Source organism: Pipistrellus hanaki (assembly GCF_964339955.1).
Source record: "Pipistrellus hanaki genome assembly, chromosome: 2".
NCBI classification, from domain to species: Eukaryota; Metazoa; Chordata; class Mammalia; order Chiroptera; family Vespertilionidae; genus Pipistrellus; species Pipistrellus hanaki.
Window position 1 is genome coordinate 4,379,001 of NC_140504.1, and position 13,612 is coordinate 4,392,612.

At 49.6% G+C, this 13,612-nt stretch overlaps 1 protein-coding gene across 1 annotated transcript in view; it reads left to right on the top strand.

Annotated features, from left to right (window-relative positions):
• Window positions 1-573: 573 nt before the first annotated feature.
• PCP4 (Purkinje cell protein 4) overlaps window positions 574-13,612 on the top strand; it is a 47,317-nt gene continuing 34,278 nt past the window's right edge. Inside the window, exon 1 of the mRNA XM_084873732.1 lies at window positions 574-819. Coding sequence (XP_084729858.1) covers window positions 811-819 — 9 coding nt within the window. The 5' untranslated portion in view covers window positions 574-810. The remainder of the gene's footprint in view (window positions 820-13,612) is intronic.

Genomic DNA, 13,612 nt, shown 5'->3' on the forward strand with positions numbered 1-13,612 from the left:
TGCTGACGGAGGGTCTTGCCTTTATGTTGATCAAAACACAACGTCTGGCTGAAACTGGTTTGGCTCAGCGGATAGAGCATCGGTCTGCGGACTGGAAGGTTACAGGTTCGATTTCAGTCAAAGGCATGTACATTGGTTGCAGGCACATCCCCAGTAGATGGTGTGCAGAAGGCAGCTGGTCGATGTTTCTCTCTCATCAATGTTTCTAGCTCTCTATCCCTCTCCCTTCCTCTCTGTAAGAAATCAATAAAATATATTTAAAAACAAACAAATAAACAAAAACACAACGTCTGCGAAGCGCAATAAAATGAGGTTTGCTTGTGTATGAATTTGGGGGGGGGGGATACAGTTCATCCACCCTCTCTTCCATAGCCTTTCTAGCCTCCCCCCATTTCGTCCCAAACAATGGGACACTCTACTCAGCCCAGCCACAGCCCAGCGTGGGCACCTCCCATCCTGTCCCAACCCCTGGGAACTCCAGCAGCCGCTCACTGCTCCCCTTGCGTTAAAGAACAGTCTTTGTACCTCCCTCTGACTTTGACTTTTAAAGAAACCTCCTTGGCTTCTCTCCCTGACAGAATGGGGAGCTGTGACCTGGGGTGTGCTCCTTCTTCCGTCCACAAGGTGGCCCTGTGTGCTCTCAGATGCCTGCCAGCTGCTCCGCCAGGTGAATGCCTCTCATTGGCTCAGGGAGGCATGATGCCACGGGCAGCCCTTTTTAAGAGGAAAGCCAGGCTGGCGGAGCAGCGAGCCTCCCTGAGCAGTTCCCGTGCTGAGCTGAGCGGCAGGACCGAGCTGTGCTGAAGCATCATGAGCGAGGTGAGTGGTGCTTCCCCTGGGAAAGGGGAACTTGGGGAGCGGGGTGGGGTTGGGGGGTGGAATGAGGGGACCGGGGAAGAAGGGACCTCAGTTATCTCTGAAAACGTGAGAGCCAGCCCTGTGACTACGGGCTTTGGAGACCAGCCCTGTGTATGGCTTACTGTGCGGGGCAAGCGCAGGGACCGGCTAAGTTTGCAACTTTTAAAAAATTCGCCTTAAAAAGAGAAGAGGACGCATTGTTGGCTTCCCATTGGACTGTGAGTCTGGAGAGCGCTCTGGGGCTGCGCCCTCCGCAGAGGAAGCCGATGGTTGGGGTCTCTCAGGAAGATCTGTGTTACTTCCCCCGGTGTCTGCTCAGGGGACAGCGTTCCGGGCAGGTGGCTGGGGCGCTGGCTTCTGGGGGGCGGTGTGGGGTGTGGGGTGTGGGGAAGCGGGGGCTGTGCAGCCAGCATCTGCAGCTCCTCGGAGTCCCAGGAAGGAGCCCCTCGGACAGACGAGCCGTGAACAGGGCGCGTGTCCAGGTGTGTGGCTCTGAGATGGGGATGCCGGGCGGAAGAGGGACCATTCTACATGGAAGGTCACGTCTCTGAACACGCCTGCATGGAATTGGTGTGCTGGGGCTCATTTTATGTTTTAGAAGACCACGTTCTCTTTCTCTCCCCCTAAGGGGGCGGATCTGGGTCATGCGATACCCCCTCTAAGGGGACTCTGCGACCAAGACGGTCTGTGTTCACTTCGGTTGGCGCTCAGATAACGACTTTGTGAGATCTTTCATCTTCTCTGTCTTTTTTTCTTCCTTTTTTTGACAGATGGGTGATCCTTTTTAGGAAGTCTAGAGTAAAATTAACAACTTCAGAAATAAAATGTGTCTCCGCCGCCTTTCTCTCTCTGACGGGTGGATGGGATGTAAACATGACAGGAAGGAAGGAGAGGCTCGGCCTGAGGAGATGTGGGAACGGGGTCTGGGATGGCGCCCAGGGCTTGCGGGAGGAGGAGGAGGGGGAGGGGAGCACGGGGAGAGGAGGGAGAGGCGGACACCCTTCCAACAACAACAGTAGTAACCACGGCAGCAGCTCCCAGTGGCCCCGCGGCCTCAGACGCCCGCTGGGCGTCCGGCTCTCACTTCTGTTACCTTATTTGAGCCTCCCAACAGCTCTGGGAGGCAGGTGCTCATGTGAGTCCCACTTGACAGATGAGGAAACCGAGGCGTGGAAAAGTTCAAGGTCAACTAGCAGGCGAAAGACAGACCCAGGACATGGGCTGCAATGCTGGGCAGCTGGCCGCCAGGTGGATGGCCAAGTGCATGAGGGAGTCTCTGGACAGCAGGTGCCAGAGGAGAGAAAGGAGGAGGAGAGGAGGAGGAGGAGGAGGAGGAGGAGGAGGAGGAGGAGGAGGGTGGGAGCTGGGGAAAAGGCGGTGGGGCTCGAAGCAGACAACAGAGCTGTGAGATCCAGTCCCCCATCTCTTGCATGCTTGGGTGGAGGGGCTTTCTGCTAGACCCCCTGGAGACTCCAGAAGCTTCTCTATTTGTGTCGGCTCACCTTGCCTGCAACAAGAGGGGATGCCGTGTGCAGTGGGTGTTTATGTACGATTTCCCAGTTTCACACAGAAGAAGGACTTGGAGGCGGCAGAGCCCCGGGGCTCCCTTTCTTTGATCAGGTCAGCTGCCAGGAACCCTCCCGACAGCAGGCCTCCCGCCAACTCTGCTCACCGGCGCAGTCACCACCTTCCTGTCCTGCGTCGTACCAAGGAGGGGCTGGCTCTCTTACGGTGGGTCCCCTGGGAGAGAGCCGGTGTCCCAGACCTCACCCCACGACTGGAGTCACAGCCTCCTTTCTGCTATGTGAACTGAGTGCAGCCCTGTCCCCCGCGTTTCATCAGAGGAGCTGGCAGGCGACTGCGAGGACCCTGCCTCCGCTCCTTTAATGTTGACAACACCCCACCGCCTCCCTTTGCTGCCCATTCACCCTTCCTTCACTCCCGCACCTCCTCCGCTGGCCCCCAGCCGGGCCCCGGCTCTCTGGCCCCTCTCCCAGTTTCTGGGGGGTGCTCCTCAGAGAGCCAGAATGTGTCCTTGGACGAAGACTTAAATCTGCTTAAAGCATTTAATAAAGCTGAGCAGAAGCTCTTTCTGGGGAGGGAAGCGGATCCCCCGTTTCCCCCCAAGCTTTTCTTCTAGTTTTTATAACTCTCAGGCAGGGATGGATTTCAGATGATTCTTGACTTACACTTGTGCCTCATGACTGCGAGGGACAAGGCACAGGATTTTGCCCGCCACCCTCTGAGCTTATTGGGATCTGCTGGGCAATGGATCCTGTGCCAGCTGTCAGGGTACAGTGCCAGCTGCAGAGTTCCTGAGCTCCCATGAGCCCCCTGGGGCCAGGGCATGAGCTCCACTGGGCAGAGAGACCCTCCAAGGGCCACATGATCCCCCCGAGGGGGGGTGTGGGACGCAGCTCTGCTCCTCCCGGTCTTCCCATCTTTAAGGGAAACTGAGTGTGGAGCCGGCTTTAGGCTGGATGACTGCACCGCACCATGTCTTCTGCATCCCCCGTGACATCACTTTTCTGGGGGGAATGACAGGTGATTGAAGAGAGCAGCTCAAGTAGAGCGAGCAAAGTCAAGTCCAAAGTTAGGGCAACGCGAGGGAGCGGGGGTGGCTCCGGGGGCGTCTGATTTACATCTCGGCGCTGGCGTCTGTCAGATGCGCCTGCAGCAGCTCTGAGCTGAGCAGGGAGAGGATTTCGCAGGGATCACAGCGCAGGCTCAGGGCAGGAGCCGGATCAGAAAGCATGGCCGCGGAGTGCAATCCACACAGCGTCCTTCTCTCCCCGCGGGCCCCCGGGCCCGGGAGGAGGAAAGCCCGCTGTGTGTGGCCACCTCGCACGACTGGAAGACAAGAGTCCCACCAACAATGACCCCGAGTCTCTCGTCTTCGGCAGGGGTCTCTTCTCAAGTTGCTTTGCAAAGGAAGTTACTGAGGAGCGCAGGCGGCGAGATGTCACTGCATTCGGGGGCACATTCCGCAAGTTCATTTCTTAATGAGGCAGCACTGCCCTGGGGGTGAGGGAGGGGGGCTCCGGCTGCCCCAGGCCTCGCTGACAGCTATTAATTAGAGCGGAGGCCCCTTGGGAGAGCAGCCTCCCCGTCCTCCTGTTCCCCCTCACGCCGCCTTTCTCTCACCGTGTGGATGGGATGCCAGGCTCATGGCCATCTCTTTCAGCCAGACAGCGGCCGCAGGAGAAGGCCTGTGCCTGTCAGAGGCGTGGTCTGAACACTCCAAGGACATGTAAGGGCACATCTTTAGACCCACACGTCTGTCCTTAGCACACGTCAGAAGCTACTGCTTATGCGTGAAATCGCTGCGGAAAGCAGAAGGCAATGCCCGTCACTGTGCTGGGCCAGCAGGGGTGGCTGGCCCCACTTCAGTCCTGGGGCCCTGGCAGGGGGGGCACAGGAAAGACACCATTTTCCCTTCGTCCAAAGTAGCCATTGGTTAAAAAAAATCACGTGACACTGGTCTGGGGGCTTATCTAGTTAGCCATCAGGGCAACCGGCCGGTGAGACACGCAGTAAGATGAAACAGGTCTAGAATGAGAACTGGTATGGGTGTGATAGTGAGCTATACACAGGTGGATGGCGGGATGGGATGGTTAGGTCTGCGAGGAACTGTGTATCTCTGACCAGTTAAGCACAGATCCCAAGGGCAAACGGCACAAAATGTGGATTTTGCCACTGGCCCCCAAGGCCCGGCGACAGAGGTCAAATGACAATTCAATGTCTCGTGGAGCTTTAACCTTCTGGGGGTGTGATGCACGAAAGGTGTGGGAAGATCCAGAAAAACCCAAGTGGTTTTGCTGTGTCACACAGTGATAGAGACTCTCTCTCCTGTACCCTGAGATATTGAGTCTAAAAAGACACCCATTACGACGTGGGTTCGATGTCTGATTTTTCCTAACGGAGAAGAGGCCGCAGTTAAACATGCAAATGTGTCTGCGGGGCTGACGCACACGGGTTGCCACACAGTTCGTTCCCCGCATCCTGCATGTCATTAAGGAATGCCGTGGGACTAAGAACGCTCATTGTTTTTCTTCTCGGAATTCTAAGAGTGCAAGATGTACTGTGCATGTGTGTTTTCCTCCCCGGAAAGAGGGAGTACATGAGTTACAGCTGATTTTATTAAAGGTTCGGTGGAATCATGTGATCGTGATGACAAGGGGACGGGGGCTTTGTGATGGAACGTGCCTTGAATTCATGATGAGCAGGCTCCGAGTTATTTTGTGAAATTCTCATCTCTGCTTTCAGGCTTTCTTCGAGGTGCTGTCCTCGGTGGAGGGCCTTCGCCATCTGTCTGTGGCCCCGTGCCCCGGCTTGCCTCGCTCTTTGATCCTATGAATAATGTGAGCCCCAGTCTGGGGCTTTCTCATTACCTTAGAATGACGTTCTGGAAAGGGCTTCCCACTGAGGGGAAAGAAGGATCTTAGGGGATGCATATGCACAGGTTTTTATTGTATTTGGCTGGTATTTGAAGAAAACACAGCATTAAAGATCACGCTGCTAGAGCATTGGCTTTCTTCTGTCGCAGCTGGTGTAACACCACAGCTGGGTCATTTATAAACAGCAGAAAGTAATTGCTCACAGTTCTGGGGGCTGGAAGTCCAAGATCAGGGTGCAACATGGGCGGGTGAGGGCCCGTTCTGGGTCACGGACTCCTCTCTGTGTCCTCACTTGGTGGAAGGGGTGAGGGAGCTCTGTGGGTCTCTTTTATAAGGGCACTGATTCCATTCACGAGGGCCCCACCCTCACTGTCTACTCAGCTTCCAAAGGCCTCACTCCTAATGCCGTTACCTTTGGGTGTTAGGGTTTTACCATTCGAATTTTGAAAAAACATAAACATTCAGTCCATAGCAAGTATTATGGGTTGCATTTTTTTTTTTTTTTAATTCTCACCTGAGGATATTTTTTTCCATTGATTTCTAGAGAGAGTGGAAGGGAGGGGAGGAAGGGGAGAAAAAGAGAGAGAGAGAGAGAGAGAGAGGGAGAGAGAGAGATCAATGTGAAAATAACAAACAGATTGATTGATTGCCTCCTGCACAAGCCCTTACTGGGGTTGGGGAACCTGCAACTGAGAACTGAGGTACATGCCTGGAATAGAACCCACAACCCTTCGGTCTGGGGGTCGATGCTCTAACCACTGAGGAAAACTAGCCAGGGCGGCTGCATCTTGTTAATCAGTGTTATCCTACCTGGACGGTGAACTTCCTGAGGACAGGGACAGTGTTCTGGTTTGGCACCTGGTGGTGTCCAGTTCCTGGATGCATAATTGGATTTCGGGGTGCGGATTGGTCAGTGCATGTGACCGAGGACCAGACCCTCTTTTCTCAGTGTTGAGATTTGTGGCAGAAATGGGGTGGGAGGAGAGACGTTCTGTTTTCCTCCTGGTTTGAAACCCGTGCTCGCCATGGAAGTCCCTGTGCGCTGGAAAGAGATGCCTTGTTACGTATGCAAAGCAAACACTTTCCCAGAAGGCCAAAGGGATGAGAAAAACTGGGGAGATCTCAGCAGACAGAACTCTTGACCTTTAGGAAAATGTCAAGGAAAACCAGGGCGCGGGGAACTGTAGTATCCTGCGGATGTCCCCGGTGACCATTTCACGTCAGGTATGTTCTGTGAAATTCAAACAAAAGGGGCTGCAGGAGCGAGGCAGAGCCGGCCGAGCCCGGACAACACTCGCTGTGTGGAGGCGGGAAACCCACTTGGCTGTGCTCAGCGGGGACTCAGGAGGAGCCCACGCGGGCCTGTGGGAAGGCAGCCCCTCACCTTCAGCCAGGCCGCCCGTTCCGGCGTGTTGAGACGTCAGTATCTCTCTAGGATTCAGGAAGCAAGTGGCTGAGTTAAACATTACAATTTCTAGCTAAACAGGAATCCTCAATGGTCATATGAATTAAAACAAATATTTAATTATAGCCCATCTTTAAGTAATGTTAATGTACAGGGATATTTGACAATTCAGCTGTAAAAAAAGATGGACTGGGAAGTTGGACAGGGTCTGTCTCCACTTCCCTATACCCCCCCAGGCACCAGCTCTTTGCCATTCTTCTCCCAAGCATTGGACTGAAGCCAAGTATAAAGATGAATGGGGAAACATTCCCCATTGGATTTGGGGGTGGGTATGGCCGTGCCATGGATCACTGTCTTGTACCGGGAGCCAGGCGAGCCTGCACACCCGTCGACGGCCCGGACCCATCAGCCCGCATTCATTTCTGGCTGCTTTACGTGAGCAATTCCGCGTGCGTTACCATCCCAGGCATCAATCTGCTGGAATATTGTTTGTGCCTTGCAAATGGCCCTAAATTTATGCTTCAGAATCCCACTGAATCACTTCTCATTCCGCTTCTGAAAGGGAAACGCTGGGCCATATTTATCACACGGCCAACCGGCAAATCAATCACCCGCTAAATGCCATTATTTCATCTTTTACTCTTAAACGGCCACCTTATAAATAAAAGGAAGACAAATTAAGGCCATAAAGCAGGGAGGTAGCCACCCACAAGGTGAAAAGTCCCCTGCAAACATCTCAGAGGGAAGGCGCCAGGAAGTGCCAACCATGCAAATGAGGCGATTTTCCTATCGGGAGCCAGAGGGGAGAGGAAGGTGTTTGTCCCCTGTGTGAGGGTGGCGGTTCCCTCATGTAGGCTTGGCCAAGATGAAAATACCTCAGGCCACCTATAGCACACCCTTTTCTCCACGGTCTGCAATGTCTTCTGAAAGCTGGTGCTTAAATGCCAGTCTAGGACTAGTTGAACTCAGGCCGTGTTTGTACCCGGGCTGGTTTGAGGTTATGCTTTTCCTGGTCCTACAACCCAGAGCTGTTGGGGAGAGGTGTGGCAAAGGTCACGGCCAGCTGTCCCCCTCATGCCACCCCTGGGCCCTGGCCAAGATTCTCACCAAGCGACTCGTTATTTTATTTATTTTTTAAAATATATTTTTTATTGATTTTACACAGAGAGGAATTGAGAGGGATAGAGAGTTAGAAACGTCGACGAGAGAGAAACATCGACCAGCCGCCCCTTGTCCACCCCCAACTGGGGATGTGCCCGCAACCAATGTACATGCCCTTGACCGGAATCGAACCCGGGACCTTTCAGTCCGCAGGCCAACGCTCTATCCACTGAGCCAAACCGGTTTTGGCAAGCGACTTGTTATTTTAATTGTATACAAGGCCTGCCAAGAGGACCCCAGAGGTTGACAATCCTCTTGAGCACTTGTCTTAACAAAATAAGAAGAAAAAAAAATATTACAAGGAACTATGTTCCCCCTTTCTCTCAAGTTCTTTTGTTTCGCCAACATACTTTCCTGTCCACCATGTGGCTAAGTGCCATTATTTAAAAGCTAATTAAGAAATTACACTTGTTTGAAAATTTAAGATTCTTGCCTTGGCCGGTTAGATTCAGTGGTTAGAGCATCCACCCTTGGACTGAAGGGTCCCAGGTCCCATTTTATTCCCGGTCAATGGTACATACCTTGGTTGCAGGTTTACCAGTTTACCCCCCTCCCCCCCCTCCCCCGCCAATTGCTGTGTCTTTTTCATGTAGATCTCTCTCTTTCTCTCTCTCTCTCTCTCTCTCCTTTTCTTTCTCCCTCCTACTTTCTCTCTTAAAAAAAGTTAATGGAAAAACATCCTCGGGTGAGGATAAAAAAATTAAGATTCTTACGTACATATTTCCTCATTAATAATATTCATTGTTCCCTTAGGAGGTGTTAGAAATAGAGAACGATTCTCTTGGGCCTGGCAAAGGGCTGGTTGTGCCTAGGTGTTTCCGATCACATTTCCCCACTTGTCTGAAACCCCAGGGCCATGAATGGGTCCACCTGGGAGCCTGAGAGCAATCGTGCCGGATGGAGCATCCAGGGTGCCCATCCCTCCATCCCTGCGGGTGAGGGGGCATCAGCAGACACCAGTGGTGACACAAACCTGCGCACATTGTAGGTGGGCCAGGGTGTTGGGTCTGCCTTCAGAATTCGCATCTCTTTACTCGTTTCAAAGAACTATAGATGGAGCCAGCAATAAGCAAAACTTCAAACCATTTGTCAGCTATTTCCAACCCTTTCTCATCTCATGACACACGTAAACTAATTACTAAAATTCTACGGCTTCTACGGCACACACACACACACACACACACACACACACACACACACATATATATATATATATATATATATATATATATATATATATACATTTGCCGATATGACAAAAAATAGATATAATTCTGATGCGTTCACACTGGTCGGCTATTGTTATGCTGGCTGATGTCATTCTTTAAAATTTGATAATGTAAAGAAAAAGAGGCTAGTGTTCCTAATGCAAGTTAGGTATTGCATGATATAAAATTCTTGGGGTACACCAGTTGAAAATTGCTGCCTTCTGCTAGAGGACATCTCCCCAAACCGGTCAAGGTGCTTAGGTATGACTGTCCTCCCCTAGGGAGGGCACTCTCCTACCCAGCCCCTTCTTTGACTTTCCCACAATTAGCTGTCATTGTTCCAACAACAGCCATCAGCAACAGCTTCTCAGCTCCCCGGGAGCTATCCCAGCAGTCCTCCCACAATCCAGCTCAGAGCAATGGATGGGGTCCACAGTGACCTTGGTATCACTCCTCTAGAATATTCACCTCCACAGTTTCTGGTACTGCACCCGCTCCAGAAAAATATTTGAACATGTATGCACAAAGCATTTTCTAAAAATTCATTTTAAAATTACGTATAAGTGCTAATGTACTAATATGCAAAGTATAGTTATGAAACATACAAAAATGAATATTGGAAAGATAAATTTTTGAGCATGTATGCACAATACGTTTTTAAAAATGTATTTAAAATTGTAAGTGCTAATATATTAAGTGTGGGTATAAAATATACAAACATAAATATTTAAAGATGAGAGAACGATGAAGCAAACCATACTTTTAGATACCTTGCTAATGGTAATGGCTTTATTATCCCTTGCACAATATACATTTGTGAAAGTTCATTGTCAATGGAAAAGCATGGAAATCTATAGTTCACATGGCCTGGGTAACTACTTCTTTTTGAGACGAATTTGATGACGGTGGTTTTTAAGCTCCTATTTGTGCTCACGAAGATATTCTAACAGTAACAAGTTAGTTAGCATTTCCATAGTTTTATTGCTTTTGCTGGCAGTATTGGCATTGTTTTCAATCTGTGAAAATTGTACTCAGGAATTTTTTATTGTGGTCAAAAAACATAGTAAATTGGCCATCTTACCCATTTTTCTCAGAGTGAAATTCAGTAGCATTACGTTTTCCTACCTCGTTGGGAAACAGATCTGCAGAACATTTCCATCCGGAACAACTGAAACTCTATCCCCGTTAGACAGTAGCTCCCCTCCGTGCTGTCCCGCCTTCCCTGCTCAACACCGTTCCACTTGGTGTTTTCGTGAAGGTGACTACCCTGGTTACCGCATGTAAGTGGGATCATCCGACATTTGTCTGTTTGTGGCTGACTCGTTTACCTTAGCAGAATGACCCCAAGGGTCATCCATGTTGTAGCATGTGACCGGGCAGGAATCTTTTAAGTCCGTTTACCTACTGTGGAGAGATTAGTGCCGTTAAAGGTAGATTGGATAATCTAGAAATCCTCTTAAGGGGCACGAGGAACCGCCGTGCAGCGTGTGGCGGTATTCTGAGATCAAGCCAAGAGGGAGGGCGTCCTGGGGCCTCCACTCTTCCCTACCCACTGAGTGACAATGTCAGCAGCCGGTATCAGCTATTGATGAAGCCTATTTTTTCTTATTGATCTGTGATCCTACACAGATATAAATAGAAATTCTAGAGTTCTATCATGCACGGTTGTGAGAATGAAGCACCTTCGAACCCCAGAGGTGCCATCAGACTACAGTGTGTGCCAATGGCGCCCCCTGGGGTTGTGCTGTGTACAACCCATGCAGCTGGGCAGGATGGCCCTGCCCTCCCCGGGTGCAGGCAGCCTGCTGACAGGCCACTGACCTAGAGAGAGATGGTGGTTTCTATGGCCCCACTTAGAATCCGGGGATTAAGTAGGCCGCACTTGTCATTTCATTCAAAGCATTCATTTTAAAATAGGGAAGTGAGTGCCCTAAGGCGAATCTTGTTTAAAATCAGAGCGCTTCCCAAGAAAAGCCAGCCTAGGCTTCACTCATTTCCTATCCTATTAACTGTCTCATTTTCTGTCATATCCTCTATACAACCCATTTTTTTTTTTCACTTGTCCCAATTCCATTTAGGACTTAGCCATGGAACATATGAAAAATAATACTGTTCTGGATATTTTTATTAGTCTCCAGTACCAACAAAGGACAGCCACAGAAGTCTTAACAAAGTCCTTCTGTCCTTCACCGGGTCTTCTGCTTTCTTTGCAGAGATTTGGGTTTGTCCTCTGACCTCCTGATCCTCACCCCAGCCCCACCCCATCCCAATCCCAAAGGGAGGACATGGCAGATGTGGGTGAACCATCTCGTTAAGGTCTCTGTTGACAAAGCTCTCTTCTGCCTTGTCTGGCAGAGTTTCCCTGACCTGAGTGTGCACCAGTCACCTCCCCTCCTTCCAGTACACCCCCCCCCCCCCTCCTCGGCTCTGTGGAAATAAGAAAGAGCATTCTGAAATGCCAAAGGAAACTCTTAGAGAATATTTTCTCAGGGCTTGGTGGCCCTTTCTGTGGTCAAAACCGTCGCATGTACCATCAGTAATCACTTATTTTGTCAGCCACGTTTCTGTTTCTTTTCTTTTTAAAATATTTTTTTATTGCTTTTTACAGAGAGGAAGGGAGAAAGATAGAGAGTTAGAAACATCGATCAGCTGCCTGCTGCACACTGCCTATACCTCAGAAATGTGAGCTATGTTATCTCCTCTCTCTCTCTTTTGTTTATCCTCACCTGAGGATATTTTTCTATTACTTTTTAGAGAGAGCAGAAGGGAGACACACAGAGAGAAACATCGATGTGAGAGAGACATATTAATCGGTTGCCTTCTGCAAGCACCCTGACCAGGGCTGGGGATTGAGCCTGCAACCGAGGTCATGCCCTTGACTGGAATTGAACTGTGACCCTGTGACCCTTCAGTCCCTGGGCCAACACTCTGTTCACTGAGTCAAACCGGCTAGGGCATAAGCTATTTTATCTCTTCTTGAAGATAAATTCTTAAAATAGATGTAGCAACTTGTCAAGTACTTCTACCAAATACTATATATATATATATATATATATATATATATATATATATATATATATAATTTATTTATTTTTATTTATTTTTTTAATTGAATTTTTTTCAGGTGACATTGGTTAAAAAAATTATATAGCGTTCAGGTGTATAATTCTAGAATACATCGTCTGTATATTGTACTGTGTGTGTTCACCACCCAAGTCAAATCTCCTTCCATCTCCATTTATCACCCCTTTACCCTCTTCTACCTCCCCCACCTCTTCCCCGTCTGCTAGTCACCATACTGTTGTCTGTGAATTGTTTTTCTTTGCCTAACCCCTCATCTTTTCCACCCAGTCCCACATCCTCCTCCTGTCAGCTGTCAGTCTGCTTTCTATCTATGAGTCTGCTTCTATTTTGTTTGCTAATTTATGTTGTTCATCTAGCTTTAATCTTTCTCCTCTTCAAAGCAGATTCAGCTCATTTCTGGGGAAACTGTTTTGTGAATTTCCATGTCATCATTTTTTTGCTGAGTTCTCACTGAGAGCCAGATTTGGCTGAAATTCCGGTGAGAGCTCCCCACGGTGGAATTTTGGATGAGGATTTTGAATTCGCACATGACAAAAATAAAAATGCAGTGTAATGCGACTTCAGAGCTGGAAGCAGTGCCCTCAGGGGACCCGCCTCCCGCCCCTCCGTCCCAGTGGTATTACAGCCAGGAAGTGTGATGTAGCGAAGAGTCTAGCAGGTCTCCTCAGAAATGAGGCAATTTAAAAACAAGCAACAGTCCTGCAACCATCCGCTCCACCCGCCTCTGCAATGAACCTCTCTGAGTGTTGGTGGCTCAGGAAGAGTTGGGGTCTGAGAGCCTGTGATTGGGCAGCAGGGACAGGATCTGGGACATTTTATGGGGCTCAGTGGAAAACAGAAATGCGGGGCTTCACGTGAAACATTATGAGGAGTTTCATGACAATACTGACAGAGCAGTAAATCAAGCTCAGGGACTAAGCCAGAGGTCCCGTGTGACTGCACAGGTCATCTGGCCATGAGGTGGCCTTTCTTTTCCTGCACACTTGGGTAAGGATGGGATTGCCTGATGGCTTTTTAGTGGAAAAAAGACAGATAGATGGATGGATGAATGAATGAATGAATGGATAGATGGATGAATATATGGATAGATGTGTGAATAAATAGATGGATGGATAGATGGATGGGTAGATTGATGGATAGATGGATGGATGGATGGTTGGATGGATAGATGGATGAATAGATAGATGGATAGATGGATAGATGGATGGATGGATGGGTGGATGGGTGAAATGGATGGATGGATAGATATATAGATATAGAGATAGAGATTCCACCTAGCAGATGCTTGAACAAGAAGCCAGGTGATGCTGGCTGGACCTGCAGGCCTATTGTGAGGATGGAGTAACAAAATTGATTCAGAACCCCTGCAAAGTATATATATTTTAAATATCACATAAACGCTAACCTGTAATCCCATGTGGAAACCCCCCAGTTCTGATCCCAATTGTGTTCAAAGAGCATTGGTTGTTCACTCAGAGGAACGCTTTGGTGGCCTGTCT